At 33.3% G+C, this 20,344-nt stretch overlaps 1 protein-coding gene across 2 annotated transcripts; it reads right to left on the reverse strand.

Moving 5' to 3' along the window:
• Positions 1-1,954: 1,954 nt before the first annotated feature.
• LOC128988135 (L-2-hydroxyglutarate dehydrogenase, mitochondrial) lies at positions 1,955-10,902 on the reverse strand. 2 transcript variants are annotated; one of them, XM_054409356.1, is made up of 7 exons: positions 10,608-10,902; positions 9,455-9,863; positions 8,740-8,940; positions 7,596-7,757; positions 5,354-5,463; positions 4,566-4,745; positions 1,955-3,787 (listed from the first exon to the last, which is right to left on the reverse strand). In XM_054409356.1, the coding sequence occupies exons 1-7, from the start codon at positions 10,715-10,717 to the stop codon at positions 3,595-3,597; spliced, it is 1,365 nt and encodes a 454-aa protein (XP_054265331.1). In that variant the 5' UTR covers positions 10,718-10,902; the 3' UTR covers positions 1,955-3,594. The 2 variants fall into 2 exon arrangements, with proteins under 2 accessions (XP_054265331.1, XP_054265330.1); XM_054409355.1 differs by having other exon boundaries at positions 9,455-9,866.
• Between the last annotated feature and the right edge of the window lie 9,442 nt (positions 10,903-20,344).

Consider the following 20,344-nt stretch of genomic DNA (forward strand, 5'->3'; position numbering starts at 1 on the left):
AGCCCCATGATAAAGACTGATAGGCCTTTTTCTTAAACTTACACTCCACCAAAAATCATAAAAATCAACATTTATAAATTATGTAACTAAAAAAAAGAAAGGGAAATGTGAGTAATAACCTAATATCAGACTGGAATGTCGGGAATTGTATTTATACAAAAATAAATAATAAAAGCCATTATGTTTATAACAGAAATAAATTTATTGAAACATAATAATGTGCTACTGAATAAAAGTTCAGATAAAAGTTTAGCAAGCTTTTTTACAAGAACAACAAATAACCAATGCGTTTAAAGCTATAACTGTGACACTCTTAATTTGAATACTAGCAACAAATGCCCGACAGATCACAAACAAGTTTTACATCCCTCTACAAAAATATTTAGTTGCGAAGACTTAGGATTAAACAAACCAAATTTGTTGTATCATCCATTAAGTCAGTCTAAGTGAATAAAGTGTGTACGTCACAAGTAAAATTCATGATCATCAGAAGAAGAGAATATGGGCTATACCCCAAAACATATTAGGACTTAAAGTAAACTTACTGCTATCTGTTGCAAATTCAAATATCATTTGAATCCGAAGGAACATACAGGCATTCACTTTAAACTGAAGAAAAAAAATTTCAATCCTAAAAAACAATTTTTTTAAAAGTAGAATTTTAATTTGTGAACAAATACCACACATAAAAAGCTTATTTCCATACAATTGGATGGCATTATTTGTTTTTAGAAACTTTATTCAAAACTTTGCCTTGTTTTGTTGTTAATTTTTACAAATAAACCAACACTGTACTTTTCAGAATAGAAATTAGAAGGAAAATAATTTACATAAGGAACTATTAGCAATTAATTGTTACCTAAGAGAATATTGTGGACTTTTCCCATCATGATTGGTAAACAGAGTGATCTTTACCAAGTGTTAGAAGTGTTAGAGAATTTTTAACAATAGTTATTAGTGGGAGAAAATGTTCGCAATATTCTTTTAGATAATGTAAACTCATCATCAATAATTATCTAAAAAAAAAATATTGGTAATCATTTTTGTTCTAATAAAAATCTATTAAATTAAATTAACCCTTCCTGGATGGGTGACGGATATATCCGCTAAGTCTTTGGTGATAAAGGACGGGAAGCGGATATCCGCCTTCTCTTCAGAAAGACTGGCAGGTGCTTGAGCAGTAACCAGATGTTTCGCGGTACCAAGGCACCACTTTCCTGTTCTCTCAATGGCTGCGCTCTCTCCCACACTCCCCCCCCCCTCCCGCTCCCGCGCACCTCTCCTAAGATCCCCCCTCGACGTTTCGCGTTCAACACTACATTGTCTTTATTTATTGTTTACATATTGTCCTTTATTTATTGCCTAACGTTGTCATGGTCATATTTTCAAAGACGGGTGGCGGTTATATCCGCTGCTTTTCTACTCATCCGCGGACGGGTAGCGGATATATCCGTATAGTTAAAAATTAGTAAGAAATTATTTTGACAGTATGAATTCTGAATTGTTCCATTGTGTTTATTTTATGTATACTTGTAAAACTAAACACAAATAAAGAAAATTAATTTTAATTTTTTCCTATAATTTTTTCCTGTTCTATGTCACTATTTTGCCCGTCCGGGAAGGGTTAAATCAACAATTTTAATAAAAAAGTGTATGCAAAAATATCTACCATAACTGTCTATGCTTTTATCATTCATGTAAAAAAATTTAGAGAACTCTATGTGACAAAGGTCAAGTCTTGCATTATTATCGATTAGTTACATAAATACACTGGCTTTACATATTTATCAAAGTTAACAGTTTATAACAAATATAATTCACCGGTTTAGCACATTTTCCAAAAATAATATGAAATCATGGAGAATTATCACAATTAAGGAATCTAAAATTATTATAAGGCACTTGAAATGCACCAAGTAAACAAATTTAAGTTTATAATAATAATATTAAATATTCTTTACAACCACTTAATATAATATACCCTTAGTATTGGAAACCTTTTTGAGAATTGTTTAAGAAAATAATATTTTGCAATGAAGGGTAACTCAAATATAATAATGAAAACTATATTTAGACCATTCTAAGTTTGTATAAACCACTTATAATGAGAAAGCAATTAAGACTAAGATATGTGTCTAGTTCTTTCCATAGTAATCCATATGGCCTACTTCCATTTACACTTTATCTAATAAAATAAAATAATTATTAGGCCTATCTATTTTGAAGTTTACCATGTTGAAAATCTTGTACTGTAATGAACACTTTCTTTTCTTGTGTGTAGCCATGACTCTATTGTATAGCAAAAACTATTTGTAGGAGAAAAAAAATTTGACGGTTTGATTTACATATTCAATTTGAACTTTGATGTAGGCCTATTTGTTATTAAATAAAGGTTAGGTACCTTAACCTAACTCAATCACTGAAAACCGTAAATACACACAATATTTGATCTCTTCTTTTAATATTATGTAGTTTGTTCAATATATTTGGTTTTTTTCCTCAACTCTGTCCTTTGAAATCTTTTTGCAAACTAAATTGGAGATTTGTCTTAAAATTAAAATAAATTTTTTTTAAAGCAACCTGCACAGCCAGCTCTCGTCTGCCAATGCCCTAACGTAATAAAATTTAAAAGATTACATTTTTTTAAATGTACAGTAGAACGTCGATTATCCGAATTAATTGGGGATTGGGGTTGTTCAGATAACTGATTTTTCGGATAATTGGTCATTGACGGGAAAAATACGGGGAACGGGAAATTACGTGAAGGGATAGCGGCCGGCGGCGATTTGCCGATTTCGCGTCCGTGGATACTGTACAATAATATAAATTTGATTAATTATAGAGATGTGCGAGTAATTGAGATTTCAAATTCGAGTCGAGTACGGCCTTGAAACTCGAGCTTATTTTTTAACTCGGCAGTTTCGAGTCGATTTTGGTTTAAATTAGTAAAAAATCAATATTTGTTAAAATGTAACTTGTGTTTACGTGAAATACTGGATATATTTACTACTGTAGATTCTACAGTAATACAAATATTAATATTTTTACATTGTAGAAATAAGCAAGAGGTAGTTGTCCTAACCTATTTTTTTAGCTGCTACAACAGAATAGGTCAACTCAAAGCAGTCGCCGGCGACTGACTAGTGACTGGCAATGAAAAACAATAGAAGGGAGGGAGGGGTTGTGCAATGACCTCGAAGTGAGCGGGTGTAACACTGAATGAAGTAGGGGTTTGGGGGGAAGGGGGAGGGGCAGACCTTTGAGCTATATTTAGACTTTCACCACTTAGCAGCCGTGCGGGTTGCGGTGGCGTAGCGCTACGGCCAGTCGTGATTGGCGCGCGATTTTATTGATTTTTGCTTCTTTCTTCCTTTCGGTTAACCGACGTTTCGGATGACCGGGCTTCGGATAATCGACGTTCTACTGTATTTAAATTCCTGCAGTGTTACCTTTGAACAGTTGCAACACTTCAAACTTCTGTGTGGAATAAACATTATTAGCCTATTAATTTATTCAAGGACACATCTTGCTAGAATTTGTGGTAACAAGTGACAACTAGCTTGTCAAACTACAACTGTACACTGTAGACGTGTATTATGTCCTGGCTCCCATGTTAAACTCCTGCTGCAGACGGTCGGCTACCATCTTGGCTATGGCCAGAGAGCTGGTCGCACCAGGGCTAGGGGCGTTGCGCACGTGCAAAATACGGCCACTCACACTGAACACAAAGTCTTCGATCAGCGAGCCATCTGAGCCGACTGCTTGCGCTCGTACTCCGGCTGGGCCCCTGTGTGACAAAGCAGTTGTAAGAGTAAGGATCGTAAAAATAATATCACTGATTGTGTGATACATTAGGGCCATAGACGTTAGAATAAGAAATTATAAAGTGTATCTTATTTATTCTTTTGATCCCCAGAGGCTGAAATATATTCCATAAAGATTTAAAAAACCGTTCTTCTACATGGGACTGTCTATGGGAATATAAATTAACTAAAGAGGCTGACAGCTACAGCTGACATGTGCTTCAGCCCAGGAGTCAAGTTACACTTGAACCTTGCCGATCTGAACTCGGTTGTCCGACTCCTCGCTTAATCCGAGCGTGCCATCGCCTATGAGCAACAATGGTATTAAAGTAACATTATCGTGACCTTTCCTATCGTCCTGTGTCCTGCAATTGTGGCAAAAATGTTGCACGTCCCCACAGTCACCGAAACATCTTCATTGTTTTCTGTGTTCACAGAAAATCCCTAATATCTTCTACGTTGACGGAAACGCCACCGTCTTCAACGATTGCGGCTCATGCTCGGATGATTCGACCTTTCAACATCTGGTTCCGACAATGGTCCTGGTCTTGTAGTTCACAGATTAGCGAGGTTGTACTATAGTTGAACTATTACAATCGGGTATTCTGTTGACCAGTGTCATTACATAGCTTGGGATAGACCTCGGCCAACATAGTCAGTGCTGGAATGGGGTTTTTCAAATGAATTTTTTATTTAACAATTAATAGGCCAATAAAAAACAATAATGATAACTAAAGCCAAACAACACAATTTAACAGGTACCTCATGATATCTGCAGATGTAATCTCAGGAATGAACTTCTGCAGTGACTTTGCCTGGAGCCCGATGAAAATAGATTTGATGATTTCTGAACTGCCAAAGCCAATGTATTTGACAGCCAGTTTACGCAGCCCTGGGTGTTTAAGAGCCATCCACAGCTCTTTAACATCAATATCACCCCACCTGACAAAAAAACAACACTGTTTAAGAGCTCTCATTCAATAACTAATCAATAAACAACAAAACAAGTTTTAGTGTTAAATTTAATCCATCTATGCTACATATACAGGGGGCGAAATGTCCCTACCCGTTGGTGGAGTAAATAAATCAAGTGTTAAGTACAGTGGTATGAAATACATTCATTCATTCTTCTCATATGAAATATAGTGGGTGAAAATAGAGAAGTCTGTCACATTATTTTTGGTTGAGTTTTCAACCACTGGACGACCTTTAGTACCTACATATTTATCTGATCAAGACATTTCTGAAAATTTTGGGTTTTTTACAAAACAACACAATAAAAACAAAGAGTTAAGTAGAAAAAATAACATATATCTTGTTTAACATATGAACTCTTGTCTCAAAAAATATAGATAAGTAAAACAAGTTAACAGTTAATTACCTTTTTGGTTTTTCTTGCCTTGAAGTTCTTGTTGGTTTTTGATACCTGATGCGCATTTCGCCACAGGTTACAGTAACTGGGTTATATCATAAAATATAAGTTAACAGTGTTTTAATACAAGAAACAATTTTATAACATTTTTTTATGAAATGCAGAGATTAAGCAATACCTGTATCCTTCTCTTTTAAATGCAAGGAGAGCATTTGGGCCTAGCCAAATAGATCCGTCCATTCTGGGCGTAAAATGAACTCCTAGGAAAGGGAACCTTGGGTCTGGGACCTGTAAAACAGTTTGATTTGAAGTAACAAAATTACACTGTGGCCTAATCATTATGAGAATCTACTTTTGAGTAACCAATAGTATAGACCTTTGACTATTGATAAAACTAGACATTCAATCCCCATGTTGTCACCAGTTTTTAATCAAAATTGTCATAGTTGATGTGAGCCACCGACAGATAGCGCTGATCTAAATTGCTAAATTATGTTGAATACACAAACTTTTTTAGCAGGTTAAACTAATGCAATAATTTATTGTGAGCTACTTGGTCAACAAAAACAAATTGTGTAGAAAATAGAATATTAAACACTAGCGCATATTGTTACTAGCTCACAAAACCATGGTGGAAGGACTTCCACCATGTTACAAAACTATGCCCTTTTCTAATAAAAAATCAGTGACAGCTGGTCCATATAGATGGGATATGTAATTCAGTAACCAATATTCAATGTTATAATGTTGAGTTTAGAAACAATCACTACTATATTTTTTTGTTCATCTACAAAAATGATTACATAAAAATTGGGATGAGAATATTACTAACTCTAACCCAAGCACTTGATTCAATACACAGTGCTTCGCAAAAATGCAAATAGCCTTCAAATTCATATACTCTTTCTTATATGTTGTTATCTGTTTACAAAACAATAGATCTGACTGAACCCAAAAAATTGAGGGAAGTCACATTGTTGATAAAACCACTGCTTGTACAAAACTAGAGTGTGTTTGATAAATTGACAGGTTGGGTATCCCAGCAATGAGCCAATCTAATATGCACTATTTTATGTTGGAAACTTTTCCTTTTTGCCGTTAAGCAGTATTACCCTACAGCTACCTAAGTGTGCGTTGATATACATGATATACATACTTGAAACCATAAAGTATGTGGATGAAATAAACCCCCCAAAAAAACCAAGACCTGCACCACTAAAACACCCGTCATGGCTCCAAATTTGCCCTACCAGTTTACCGAGCAACTCTTTGGGGAAAAAACCCTTCCTACACCGGCTGCAAACTGAGGAACCATCTACCTGACTACCTGAGAGACCTGAGTGGCAACAAGCTACACCAGGAGTTGAAGAAGTGGCTAATCACAAGACCCTTCTACTTAATAAAGGAATTTTATGAAAACTATGGAAATTAACACGTAAAATTCACTATTGTATTGACACTATTGTAATTCTTAACGAATGAACAATAAAGAATATTGTATTGTATTCTATGGAACACTGCCCAACAGGGTTTCCACCCGTCCCCTTCAGACCCTTTTGCCCGTGTTTATGTCTGTGTTGATCTCGTCCCTATTTGCCCTATAGGCAGCTACCCTGCTGCCCAAGTCCCTAGTTACTAACAAAAAGAAAGCAAATTCTTTCCACATCGACAGGCAACACTAGTACAGATGCAGCATTAAAAGCATGTTAGAGCTCACCAAAAATAAAAGCATGGACCAGTTTGAAAGGAACAGCCAGGTTGGTCAACATATCCTAGTATAATCAGCAATAGTACTTTACACAAGTTGTTTACAAACAGATAATCCAGATGCAAGGTAATCAAGGACGTTTTTATGATAGCTATGTCATTTCACAACTTTTTAGTTTTACTTAAGTATAGCACTAAGTACAAAAGTGAGTTTTCTACAATCAGCAATATCTGGACCGTTAATATTAATCCCCCTGCAGACAAGGCAATTAAAGGCAGTGCCATTAATAACCTCAACCAAAGTGGCTGCACCTGATTTGTGTTTTCCCACTGAACGGGCTGGTAAATTTATCAAAATACTGGTGGCCACGAGAAGCTAACATGATTGTAGGCCTATATGGTGTACATCCACGTCCACTAACCTAATCACTATAAACACCACGGCTATAAACTGCTGTTGTAAAAAACTGACTAACAGCCCCTAGACAGTTCAATGTCCCCCACTTGTTGTTCTGTGTGCAAGGCTTCCAGCCAACTCCCAACCAGAACAACTGGCGGTCATCACTGACTTTTACTAACTGCCCTGTCTGCAGGAAGCTATAGCGGTAGCTTCATAGTAATCTGACATATACTTAAAATTCAGTTTAAACTGTCCAATTCCACAAGCCCCGCATTGTGCATTTCCCAGAATGCCAAACAACATATAGACTTACTGGATAAATGTTTCCTTTAACCATGTGCTGTTTTTCTGGGTTTAGTAGAAGATACTCGCCTCTGAAAGGGACGATGCGGGGTTCTGGGTCAGCTCCGGACATCGACGCCAAGATGTCAGAATAGAGACCTCCACAGGTCAGTACGTACGATGCCCTCACACTCTGTAAGCACAAGTATTGTACGGTATAGATAAATGAGACGGAGTTCCTTGAAGTTAAAAATAGAATTTGGAATGAAGAGATCAGAATACTGGAAGGAGCCTAGGGGACAGTAGGAATAGCTAAACTAAGATTGTTTGGACATGTGAGAAGTAAGATATGCAAAAATAGAAAATTTATTAGAATATCTTATTTTTCATTATTGCCGTACCAATTGAGATAGGGTCACCATGTAAGTGATGATGATAGAGGGAAGAAGAAAAAGAGGAAGTCTCAAAAGTTGGTACATAAATGAGATGAAGAGGAATGTGGGGAAAACAAAAGTTAATGTCCAGATCCCCATAATAAAAAAAAAAACCTTTTATACATGTTTAAAGTGTATGGAAACGTTTTGTTGAGTGTAAACTTAATAAACTAAATACTGTACTGTAGAGGATTGGTAATGATTAGTTACCAGAACAAACATTCTTAGAAATAATAGTCACAGCTATAAAGTCATCTAACATAAGTGATTGATTTGTGGCAGAACGGCATTCTACGATCTCTCTTTTGAAAAGATAAAAATATTGGCATAAATAAGTACTAATCACAATAAATAGGTTACAGTTCCGGCATCTCATTTTTTACAAATCAAAGCACTGTCCAACATAATAGACTAACTTGTACTATTGCACATTCTCTTAGCCAACCTTTGCTAATTTTGATATTGTTACCTTGTTACCTATCATGAAAGCACTTCACTATGACAGCGATTGCAAGCTTTGTTAAACGGACTTAAACAGCTGATTAATTTGCTAGGACCATTTATAAAAAGCCCCATGACAGCCAGGTTTAATAATTTTGCCCTATTTCGAATTTACTGGTTTGATTAGGAACTACTATTCGAGCAACGCAATCACTCAGCTTCCCAGCTAGTTTCAGTCTAAAGTATGTTCCATATTGTTAAATTCATGCTGTATACTTATAGGGCCTATATTCACATTACCTTATCATTGCTTGTAATTCTAACAGGATATCTTGACACATCTTTGTCAACGCCACTACCTTCTGCAGCTGTATTAAACCCACTGACTTTGAAATCAAGGTAGATCTTGCCTCCTTTTTCAGTGAATTCCTTTCCATAAAACCTGGCGACTTCAGCCCAATCTACGATGCCAGTGTGGGGAGAATGTATTGCTTTGACCCCCTGAAAAAGAAGAATTAGGCTTAACTTTGGGTTATTTAAAACACTCTAAAATGTTATATTTAAATAAACTTTCAGTTCTTTCACCACGATTTTAAATTACAGTCAGTATTAGCAAAAGAACAAGTTCAATATATATTTTATGACAATTTCTTTTACCTACCTCTAAAATTACAGCTGCCGTTCTTATTCCGTAGTGATAGGAATTGAATGGCACGCTTTATCGATAGACATTCAAAACACTTCACAAAAAAACACAAAATGATACGGTACTTAGACAGATGATCTCAAAGTTGACTTGAGTCATTAATCATTAATAAAATCAATGAGATGGGTATAAAGTAAATGTTAGCTCCCTAACTTAAATGTCTGAATTCTTTGTCGATAAATTAAATAGTTTCAAAATGTAAAAGCCATATCCTCCAGCTGTTGGAGCAAACTGGCACTATTACTATATCAAGACAGCTGAGAGTTTAGTCATAAGAGGAAACAAACCAGAGGTAGATAAGAAACTTACTTTACAGAAAGGTTCATAATCCTTGATCTCATCCCCATCTATCACCCGAATGTCAGGTACTTCATTCTGCGTTCCTCTATCGTATAAATCCATCAACCTCTCCACCTCCAGCTGATTAGTTGCTACAATCAACTTGCCGACCTTCTTGTAGGGAATGTTGTTTGCATCGCAAAATTTGTAGGTTAGCTTTAACCCTTCAACACATAGTTTGGCTCTGAGAGAACCTGGCTTGTAATATATTCCTGCATGAATGACACCACTGTTGTTTCCTGTTTGGTGCGCAGCTAGTCTAGGTTCCTTCTCTAGAACGGCTATCGTCAAGTTCGGGTGCCGAAGTTTCAACTCTCTCGCTGAAGCCATTCCAACTATCCCTCCACCCACCACAACAACGTCGTAGCATTCTTCGTTGCTACTAAAATTAAAACCAAAAACAGTCTAATAAGAGACAGTTGAATTTTTAAGATTAAATGTTGTTTAATGTAGCCTAATAATATAGGTACTTTTACTCAGTTTCTGTTACAGTATAAGTTATATCTAAGGCCTACCTGTTCCATGCAAACATACTATTTTGGATAGCCTACATGGTACCGTACGTTAAGTCACTGTTAACGTGATAAATGGCTGCATCTGTGCTAAAATGGTTGGGATAGGCCCTTCAACTATTGTAAGCCCACGAATACATTTTTCTAGTGGGTAAGCCTATTCAACAACCTACGTAATGAAATTGTCTCACTCCATTAGACTGTTACCAAATATGCTCATGTTCATGTTCATTTACGTTCCAAAATCTGTTGGAAAAAAATAAATAAAATCATCAATGTGTTGAAGTGATTTCGTCATGGAAAATTAAATTATACTGTTGCCATACATATCTTAACCTAAAAAAACGAACATAACCTATTATCTTTTTTGCTCTTATTTATAAATATTCCTTACTAAGTTATATTAAACTATCATATTACTTAGGATAAATGACTGGTTTTTTGCATAATTTTAAAGAATAAATTAACATATTTTATGGTCATTCTAAAAATCATAAATCTTACGTAAGGTCTAGCATAAGCTATCGAAATAAAAATAAAACATCGAATCGACATTCAAGGATAGTAACATGATAGTAAAATAGCAAAGCAACACTAACTGCTAGTCTTACTTTGAATTTGATAGTTTTCTCGAGGATATTCCAAGTGTACTAACAGATTTATTTAGAAATCCTTCACTCTTCAAGTAAAGTTTTGACACCTTCCTTAGTGCAGACGACATCAGTTCAAGACAAGAATAAACTTTATAAAATTAAAACAACATAGAGTACAAACACCACTAAACACGCTTATCACCACAATAAAATCACGAAGTCTTGGATTAAATCATGTGATTCATACTCAATCATCTTAGATTACACAAAGTTGAGAGACTGAGGAAGCTTGAAGTTTGAGGAAATGTTTGGTGTTAAATGACCTTGTGAATGCACATTGACCTTGTTAACTTAAGATCTCTAAATTTAACAGACGTAATTACATGGACAGCCTTATCAGTGACTATTTAATGTAGGGCAAACTCATCTTGAAGCTCTTACTGATAACACTAATGAGACATTAGAACGTCAGTCACCAATTGAACCAAATTGCAGAATAAGCCAATTTAAAAAAGTATTTACTAATGCAATATTTATGAGGGAAATAAAAATTATTACAATTTTGAATAGGTGGTTAATACAATATTACTCATATTACTAACAATGTCAATAATAAAGACAAAACTATTGTAAAAATAAGATTATAAAAACTAAATACAAATGTTAATCTTAAGTTATACTAGTACTTAAGTTATTAATTAATAATTTTAACATTTCTTTTAAATTCATTAACACAAGTACTTTTTCTCCGAATTGATGTTTCTTTTATGTCTTGCACACTTCGATATACAGTTTTACACTTACACATTAGCCAACAGGATAAATTATATTACAGTAGGTACCTATTACAGTACTCAAATTAGTTTCCGTTTTGTAAATTTATCTGGACACTGGACATATCACAATTTAGTCTACTGTTCTGTGGATTTTCTTTTAAACTTATTGGATGTTTAAAAAACATTCAGTGTTATGGTCATAACTCATTAAAAGTTGTAATTTTAAATACATGTATATCGTAAATCGATTAAATTGTTAAAAACATTAATTTGTCAGTTGAATATAAACCATCCAATAATTAACTATAGGATAATCTTACAGATGAAGAGTAATTTTGAAAGTATAACAATAAAGTAAAATACAATTTAAAAATATTAATTAATAATGATGCTATCTAACAAATACGCCCGGCGCAGCAAACCTCCTACTAAGCGAATTTCCATTTGTCTGAATTAATTTTTAATTAAATCTATAAATAACATTAGGTTTAACGAGTACCTAGTTTGCTGCTACAAGTAAACCGTTAAAATTATTGTTAAGTCATTTCAGTTTAACTGATAAATCTTCAAAAGCTATGAGAAAAATGATTTTTTTTTAAAAGACATTGCAATAAAAACATTCGGGAAAATGTAAAAATTTCACTAAAATTTCTTTAATTATATATACTAGAATTGTATTGGCAGTTGGCACCAAGCTAAATTAAACTTAGTTTAAAGTGGATAGGAGTACAAAGCCAAGTAACGAAGTGTCATTTCATGTGCTCCCTGCAAAAAGAATATTTTGCTAGTAAAAACACAATTCAATAATTAATTCAAATTTCAAAGTTTCCATTATTCACTAATAACAAGTTAAGTCAAGATAGTTTACATTCGCCCGCTATTTTATGATGCGACAAGCAGTACTTTTACGTAGAACTGGATGGTGTCCGATTATTTGCAGGCGCCAGCTATAATCATAAATTCTATTGACTATTGACAAAAATGAAGTCAAACAAATTGAAAATAAATGAAAATGTTATAATACTTGGATACGAATTTAAACCACCCGAATGATGCACGAATGATGATACCTAACCAGCCAATTTTTACTCAGCAAAGACATGAATTTATTTGTTACATCATTGGAATGTTTTGTATTAATACTCTGAGGTATAACAAGGGAGTATGTTTAACCCCTATACAATGGAGTATGTTAATTTTATGGTATAACCGAATAGTTTTCCCTTAAAAGATGTCTGTAGCTCATCAAAAAGTAGCCTTAAAGAAAATTTTCAAGTAAAAAAATAGTATTGCAATTAATTACATTCTAAAACAATCATAAAACACAAGGCGATCTAAAGAGAAATTTAAGTTTGCCGACATATTGGAAAATAGCGCTCATTTTTGAAAATGTTTGATTCATAATTTTTAATACCATAAAAAATAGTTGCATTTCTCCATTCAATGTTTCTCTAAATATAATAGTTTCTGAGATATCAGTGGTAACATAGTTATTAGTTATTCACTTTGCATATCACACATAGCGTTTCATCCAGCAATAGTTTTCCCCCAATAAAAGATAAATACTGTAATAACAGAACCCACATAAGGGGCTTTCAACACTAGCCTATTTTGAAAATTTCACTCAATATTCATACCCTCCCACTTTTATTTAACGAAACCCTCATCAATTTTAGCCCTAACGCCTGTGTAAATAGATAGTTGAGGTTGTTGAATTATAGGGTTAAGCCCCTCTAACGAACAGATGGCTGGTTACCCTTCCCTCAACTATTAGTGGGATATTGTCCTAGGCCTGTTTACCTTTCATTGGACAATATATGGGACCCGCTTGTATCAAGTGTCAGTTAAAAAGCTATCGAGTTTATATTTTACTATCCAATATGCTGCGCTGAAGGGGCAGAAAATAATCTCGATAAGAATTTTCTAAGTAGAATGGTAGTGCTCACCTTCAAACCTGAAGGTTACTAGTTCGATCCCAAGAATTCTGAACCTATTTGCAATTTTAGCGAATTTCCCTATAGGGAAGTAGCTATTACCGTAGGTCTCATGGTAAGACTTAGGCCCGGGACCGATTTACTTTTTCATTTTGATGTCCCCAGAGGCCATAAACACCACTCGTTCAAATTTATATATATATATATATATATGTGTGTGTGTCCGTGAACACGATAACTTGAGTAATTTTTATCCGATTTTGATGAAATTTGGTTTGAAGGTGTAAGGCGGGATAAACTTGAATGAGTTCGCGATCCAGCATGATCGGACCATGGGAACACGGTTTTATGGGGTAAAAATTGGGTTTTCTCACTTTTGACCCTCAAAACACAAAATTTCCCAATTTTTCTCTAAATCTTCATAAAGAGCTTAAAAAAACAAACAATTCAGTATATCAAAGTGTTTTTGTACGGTTATTGGTTACGTAGAAAACTAAAAAAAATGGTAAATTTAAAATTCCCATGTTATTCTTATGGAGAATATTGTAAAATGTTGTAGTTTTGCTTGTTTATGGATATCTTTTGATCAAACTCGGCAAATATATTCATTTTCTACTAAGCAATAATTATTTTACTTAAAACACACACTTTATTAGTTTCCTTGTAGCAGCAAACCTAGGTACTCGTTAAACCTAATGTTATTTAAATAGATCAATTGAAAATCAATTCAGCCAAATGGAAATTCGCTTAGGCGTCAGGTTTGCTGCGGCGGGGGTATTTAATGTCTACCCAGGATGTTTAGATTCTTTTGAAATACCACCATTTTTTTTCTAAGGGGTGTACAAGTTTTGATATGACTTCGTTTGGGATTTTACTTCGAAATCGGGAAGGTTACAGAAGTAACTTTAACAATGGTTAGAGTACAATGTTATGTTCTGTCTAACAATCTGTTGATTGTTTTCTTTTGCTATGGTCAAATCTAAGAAATTGATAGATTAATTTTGAACTTCTGATGTGAGTTTAATTGATTTTGATATTGTATTCAAGTAATCCAATAGTTGATTCGGGGTATGGTTGTCAACGTTAAATAGGCATATGATGTCATCAACATATCTGTACCATATGATATCTTTCAGCATTGGGTTGACATCGTGGTTGACATTGTTCGTTTTCTATATGTTGCATGTAAATGTTATCTGGTAAACCAAATATTGGTGAACCCATTGCGAACCCTTCATTTTGTTTAGAATATACCAAATTGAATTCAAAATATTTTTGTTCTACCGTTGTTTTGGTGAGTGCAATTAGTTGTTTTGATAGGTTTTCCGATATAATTTGAAGGGTTTCTGTAATTTGTACATTCGAATACATGTTTGTAATATCGAATGAGATGAATACAGAGTTATTAGGAATTTGTACATCTTTGATTTCGTTTATCTACTCAAAGTTATTCAATAAAGTATAGCTATTTCCAAATGGCATGTAGTTCAGTTTGTAATTTAGAAATTTTGCAAGCTTATAGCAGAATGCATTATGGTAATCAACCACAGGTCGTATTGATATGTTTAATCTATGCGTTTTCAGTCTACCTTTTAGTTGTGGTGCTTTGGGTTTTATCATTTTCATTTTTCTTTCTGGAGTAGTTGTCTTACTTTTTGTAATGATTTTGTTTGTTTGTTTACTATATTCTTGAGTAATTAGGTTAACACTTGAAGATGTCATTATACACGAAACATGTTGTGTAATTTTATCAAATAAAAAAGGGTAGTTATGTTATTTTATATTTTAATTACTTAATAGCCCTCATAAATGAACAAGTTTACAACAATGAGTTGCAATACAGTTTGTACAATTTTTAATTTACAAAAAATAAATATGGATTAGTAATTTTCAGTCATTTTGTAATCAGCATTGAAACCCTTTAGATCCGAACAGGTTCGAATTTGGTATTTGGATTTGGGGAAAAATTGTTTTATCTAATAACAGACTATACAGGGTGTTCATTTGAAAACTTTCCATATCTGTTGTGTGCAAAGGTAAGGCTTTTAACACTTGTTTGTTCTCAATTCCCCCTAATTTGGACATGCCAAATCCAATAAAATTATTTTCAATTTTGAAAAATGCCCCAAAAGGGCCCAATTTGGGGGGTAGGGGTGCTTTTTGAGAAATTTTCCAATGTAAACATGGGTTATGTGATACATCAATTTAAAGCTCTAATCACCCCGATCATTTTGGTGCAAAAAAAGTTTAATTATCTTTAACCGTATTTACAGGGTAGTCCAAAACGTTTTAAAAAAGGACTTTGAAGTTAAGTACCGTATTACCCTAACTACTGAACGGAACAGCGCCAAATTTCTTTCCAAGCTTATTCTTGAGCTACTCTTTAAGATAACTTGTAGTAAGGGCATTTTCCAAGTTATTATCTAATTTTAAAAAAATCTCAAATTTTAAGAATAAAAGAAAAGAAGCTGAAAACTAAAAATTCCTAAATAGCAAGGTATAACAAATTTCATACCACGTGAAAGGTCCTTTTTTAACAAACATTTTACGTATTTAAGTTTTCTTTCTATCTCTTACCGTTTAAAAATTGCAGTGGAAAAACATAATTTTCTATGGTAAAATTATAACTAGTTTTCTAATAAAACACATTGCACTTTGTACAACGATGTAGTAGGATTCATAACAAATTGATCGACTACTTTTACGTGTGTCAGAATTCATCCTGTTCTTTTCTCATTGGTAACTGAGCCAGTTTCAGAAAACTTCCTAACTAAATCATTTACAGCCATATGACTCAACGTTATACCTGGATATCTATTGTTAAAAACTTTGCAGTTATCCTGGAACACTTCTGTTGTGACCAATAAGTAAAAATAAAGTCTATTTTTTTAAGTTTACACCATATTTGATTAGGTACTACAGGAAATGGTACTTTTGAAATTAGTACTACCATTGACTAGTCAAAGCAAAAAGCGGCCCACGCTTGGGTTTTTCTCATCAGCTATAAAACTTGTTTTTCACAAAGTAAAACGTAATGACTTGTTTGCCTATCCGCCTAAAAATAATTATGAATTGTTTCCTTCAGTTATTGCACCACTTAATGTGTCTAGAGACGAATTTTGGCTGTTTTATTAGAAAACTAGTTACAATTTTACCATAGAAAATTATGTTTTTCTACTGCAATTTTTAAACGGTAAGAGATAGAAAGAAAACTTAAATACGTAAAATGTTTGTTAAAAAAGGACCTTTCACGTGGTATGGAATTTGTCATACCTTGCTATTTAAGAATTTTGAGTTTTCAGCTTTCTTTTATTCTTAAAATTTGAGATTTTTTTAAAATTAGAAAATAACATGGAAAATGCCCTTACTACAAGTTATCTTAAAGAGTAGCTCAAGAATAAGCTTGGAAAGAAATTTGGCGCTGTTCCGTTCAGTAGTTAGGGTAATACGGTACTTAACTTCAAAGTCCTTTTTTAAAACGTTTTGACCCACCCTGTAAATACGGTTAAAGATAATTAAACTTTTTTTGCACCAAAATGATCGGGGTGATTAGAGCTTTAAATTGATGTATCACACAACCCATGTTTACATTTGAAAATTTCTCAAAAAGCACCCCTACCCCCCAAATTGGGCCCTTTTGGGGCATTTTTCAAAATTGAAAATAATTTTATTGGATTTGGCATGTCCAAATTAGGGGGAAATGAGAACAAACAAGTGTTAAAAGCCTTACCTTTGCACACAACAGATATGGAAAGTTTTCAAATGAACACCCTGTATAAGCAAACTTAAAGCAAACCCTCACTTAAATTTATTATTAAATATAAATCAAATCATCGATGCAGATTTTGGAATACGAAATGTATGGACGAATTGTCTGTTATAAAAAGGATATGAATAGGTGATAATACAGACATACCTCTGTTGTAACACCACTCCGTAAACGAAGAGCCTTATTGACTCTTAATTAATTTATACCTCTTGCATTTTGTAAAAGAACTTGGGCGATTGTACAATTTCCTAGCAAAAAGTATCACTCCACATTTTACAACTAAAATAAATTTACATTTATACATTCATAGCTTTGCTGTTCCGTTTCTGTATTGTTATTTCAGTTGGTTCAACTTCGACTGACGTGACGATTTGTTTGTTTGTTTTCACAGTCGTATTTCTAATTTATGTGAAGAGTTTATTTAAAACTAGCTTCTTTCAACTTTCTTCAAAGCACTGGCCTACTTTGTAGTAATTCTGTTGAATAAGTGTGTGCACTTTTAGACATGATTTGTATACTTTCAATTTAGAATATAGCCTACAGACCTGAAAAAAGCAATAGCGATCAATTGCATGATGTTTTAAAGTAATTTTGAACTCAGTTTCAAAGATTCTTGCGATTTGTTTTTTCTAATTTTATCTAGGATTTGAGAAGGGATTTACTCTTTATCGAAAATTTTTGTCTGATTTAGTTCACTATCAAGATATAAGCGAAAGGTAGGGTGAGGAGAGGCATTAAATATTAATATGGGATCTGACCTAACTACAGTCACCACATCCATCATGGGCTGTTTAAACTGAGTTTACTCTGTCCACAAGGAAGGAAAACATCGAATATATTAAAATATGATGGAAGATCAGTATATTCGTTTCTGTAGCCTCATCACAAACAAAGATCTTAATACAGGATAATTTTTCCACTCATATTATTCTTTTTTAGTATTTTTTTATAATACTCTCTGCTTGTTTAACCGAGATTAAGTCGCACACTGTAGAATATATCCTAAAATAAAGGGAAGAACATTTAGTGGTCATAACTAAGCCTACACTCAAACGTAACCTGTCACAAAACAACAGTGGCGTCATTTCACCAAATCCTTGGGGGGGGGGGGCAAACACCGGGGGGAATGGGAGGTATGGAATACCCCCAGCAAACAAGGGGGTCCGGGGGCCCCCCGGAAAATATTGCAGTTTTGAAACAAAAAAAGAGGGGGGTAAGTTTATTTTAATTGTCAAAAGCACTTAAAAAAAAATTATGAGTAAAATTTATTTAAATTTGGGCAGAAAGTTAATGAAACTAAGAATTATTGACAACAGACAGAAACACAATAATTTTATGTTGGTAAGTTAGTCATATAAGAAACGTAATCAATAGTTCCATGATGTATTAATATTATGATTGATTAGATTCATGACCAATTTCTCTTGTACAACATTTAGCAATGAATACGGTTGTTCATAGCCTATAGTTTATAACAGTTTATTTTGGTTTTTAAATTAAATACAAGTATTTAAGAATTTAAAAGCAAATCAAATTTTATCACCAATAAATAATTTGACACAAAAGTACAAAAGGTTCTATTTAACTATATTAAATTGGTAGTCTACAATGTTCAAAATAAATTATGTAAAATTTATACACATGTATAATTTTAATGCTTGAATAATTCATAAAAGTAAATGACAAAGCAATGCTTCTAAAAATCTGAATTTTTATGCATAAACTAGAAGTAAGTGGTTTATCGTACAGCACCAAACAGAAAAAGTAAATGAATAACAAAACTACTAATTTATATAAACTCAAAATGTGCTATCTAAGACAATAAAACAACAATAATTTTAGTTTCAAATTACTGTACATAAGAATATATAGATTTTTGTCTGCTGTGCTTTTTAGGATTTGACAGGAGAAAATATTTTTATATTGGCTAGTACAGCATATTTTTTTTCTAGCCCAGGATCCAGCAAATCCCCCAAATGACGCCCCTGCAAAACAAACATCAAAACAGGATTCAAACTAAACAATGGAATTAGAAGTCTACTTGAAATATATCAAATATGTTAAATAACTAAAAAAACCTATACACAATAAAACTTCATAAAAAGTTATAAAATGATACGGCTAAACAAATACGTTAGGAAAGAGAGATAACGAATTTAGGAAACTAATCCATCATAGTTTCAAATACTGTACAGCAATCTAGAGACTGGAAATGGATTCCAAGATTAAAACACCTCTCCCTAGAAACTGTTTAAAATCAAGTTAAGATGTAGTTTGTATGCTGACGTTTAATTAAGAAGTCTTCTCTTTTCGACTTGCTTCGACGATTTTACTGGACATGCAACGTTTTTGACCTACTTTGTAAAATTACAACTGTTAATTCTGTTCATTCTGAACGAGTTAAGGGGATTTGCAATCCTGTTTTATAACTTCACGATCTTCATGTGGTACAGTTAATTTTTTAGAGTTTTAATTTTGTATGCATGTGTAATTGTGTATTATAGTTGATTATAGGCCTACTTGACAACCCACTGTTCGACATATTTTGTCTATACTTTTAAGATGTACTCAGACACAAAATAAGTTTTTTTTAATTTTACGCAAATATAACTTATACTTAAATAAATAATCATTAGTGCAGTTGGAAATATTTGCATCACTACATTTAAAATAAAAATAAAAAAATAAAAATTCAACATTAAAGCTAATTTTTACTGATTATCTATCTAACTATTGAGGTTAGTTAGTTTAGTTATTGTAATATTTTCAAATTTATCATAACGACTTACATCATACATTTAATTTTACGTTTCGGTATGTCGAGGACTTTTAATTTAAAGGGGAGCTTCAAAAACGGTTTATTAATTTCAGAAACTAAACGTTTAAAAATTTTAAAAGAAACATTTCTTAATACCATATTTTGATTAGTTTTGAGAAGAATCTTTTTATGTCACAAAATAGCTTACCCACAAAACTCTATAATGCAGAAATATAAGCAAATTGAGTCGTATAAACCTAGAGTGGGTTCCTCATATTGGCACATTCAAAGACCCAGTCTCTGTGAATGTATCAAGCACACACTTATCTCGGAAAATGATCCTTTACGATGGCAGTAAAGGGCATGACGAGCTATTTTCACCCCAAATTCACCCTTTTACACTCACATTGTGTGATTTCATTGTTCGGTCCTCATTTACTATAAAAGTAGTGTTTTGTAGTTTATAAAAAGAAAACAGATTTTTCGATAATGCTTTGTTAAGTTTATTTTAAATTAAC

The sequence above is a fragment of the Macrosteles quadrilineatus genome, unplaced genomic scaffold, assembly GCF_028750875.1.
Source record: "Macrosteles quadrilineatus isolate MER2022 unplaced genomic scaffold, UCM_ALF_1.0 Scaffold_2__2_contigs__length_208266976, whole genome shotgun sequence".
Lineage (NCBI taxonomy): Eukaryota > Metazoa > Arthropoda > Insecta > Hemiptera > Cicadellidae > Macrosteles > Macrosteles quadrilineatus.

Bases quoted from the DNA above. Each gene is read 5' to 3' on its own strand.
- LOC128988135 (XM_054409355.1), bottom strand. From the start codon at position 10,717: ATGTCGTCTGCACTAAGGAAGGTGTCAAAACTTTACTTGAAGAGTGAA. The intron at 5,464-7,595 runs GTAAGTCTATAT...ACTGTTTTACAG, and splicing joins TTAAAGGAAACATTTATCCA to GTCCCAGACCCAAGGTTCCC. The intron at 4,746-5,353 runs GTATTGCTTAAT...TTTTTTTGTCAG, and splicing joins TTTAAAAGAGAAGGATACAG to GTGGGGTGATATTGATGTTA.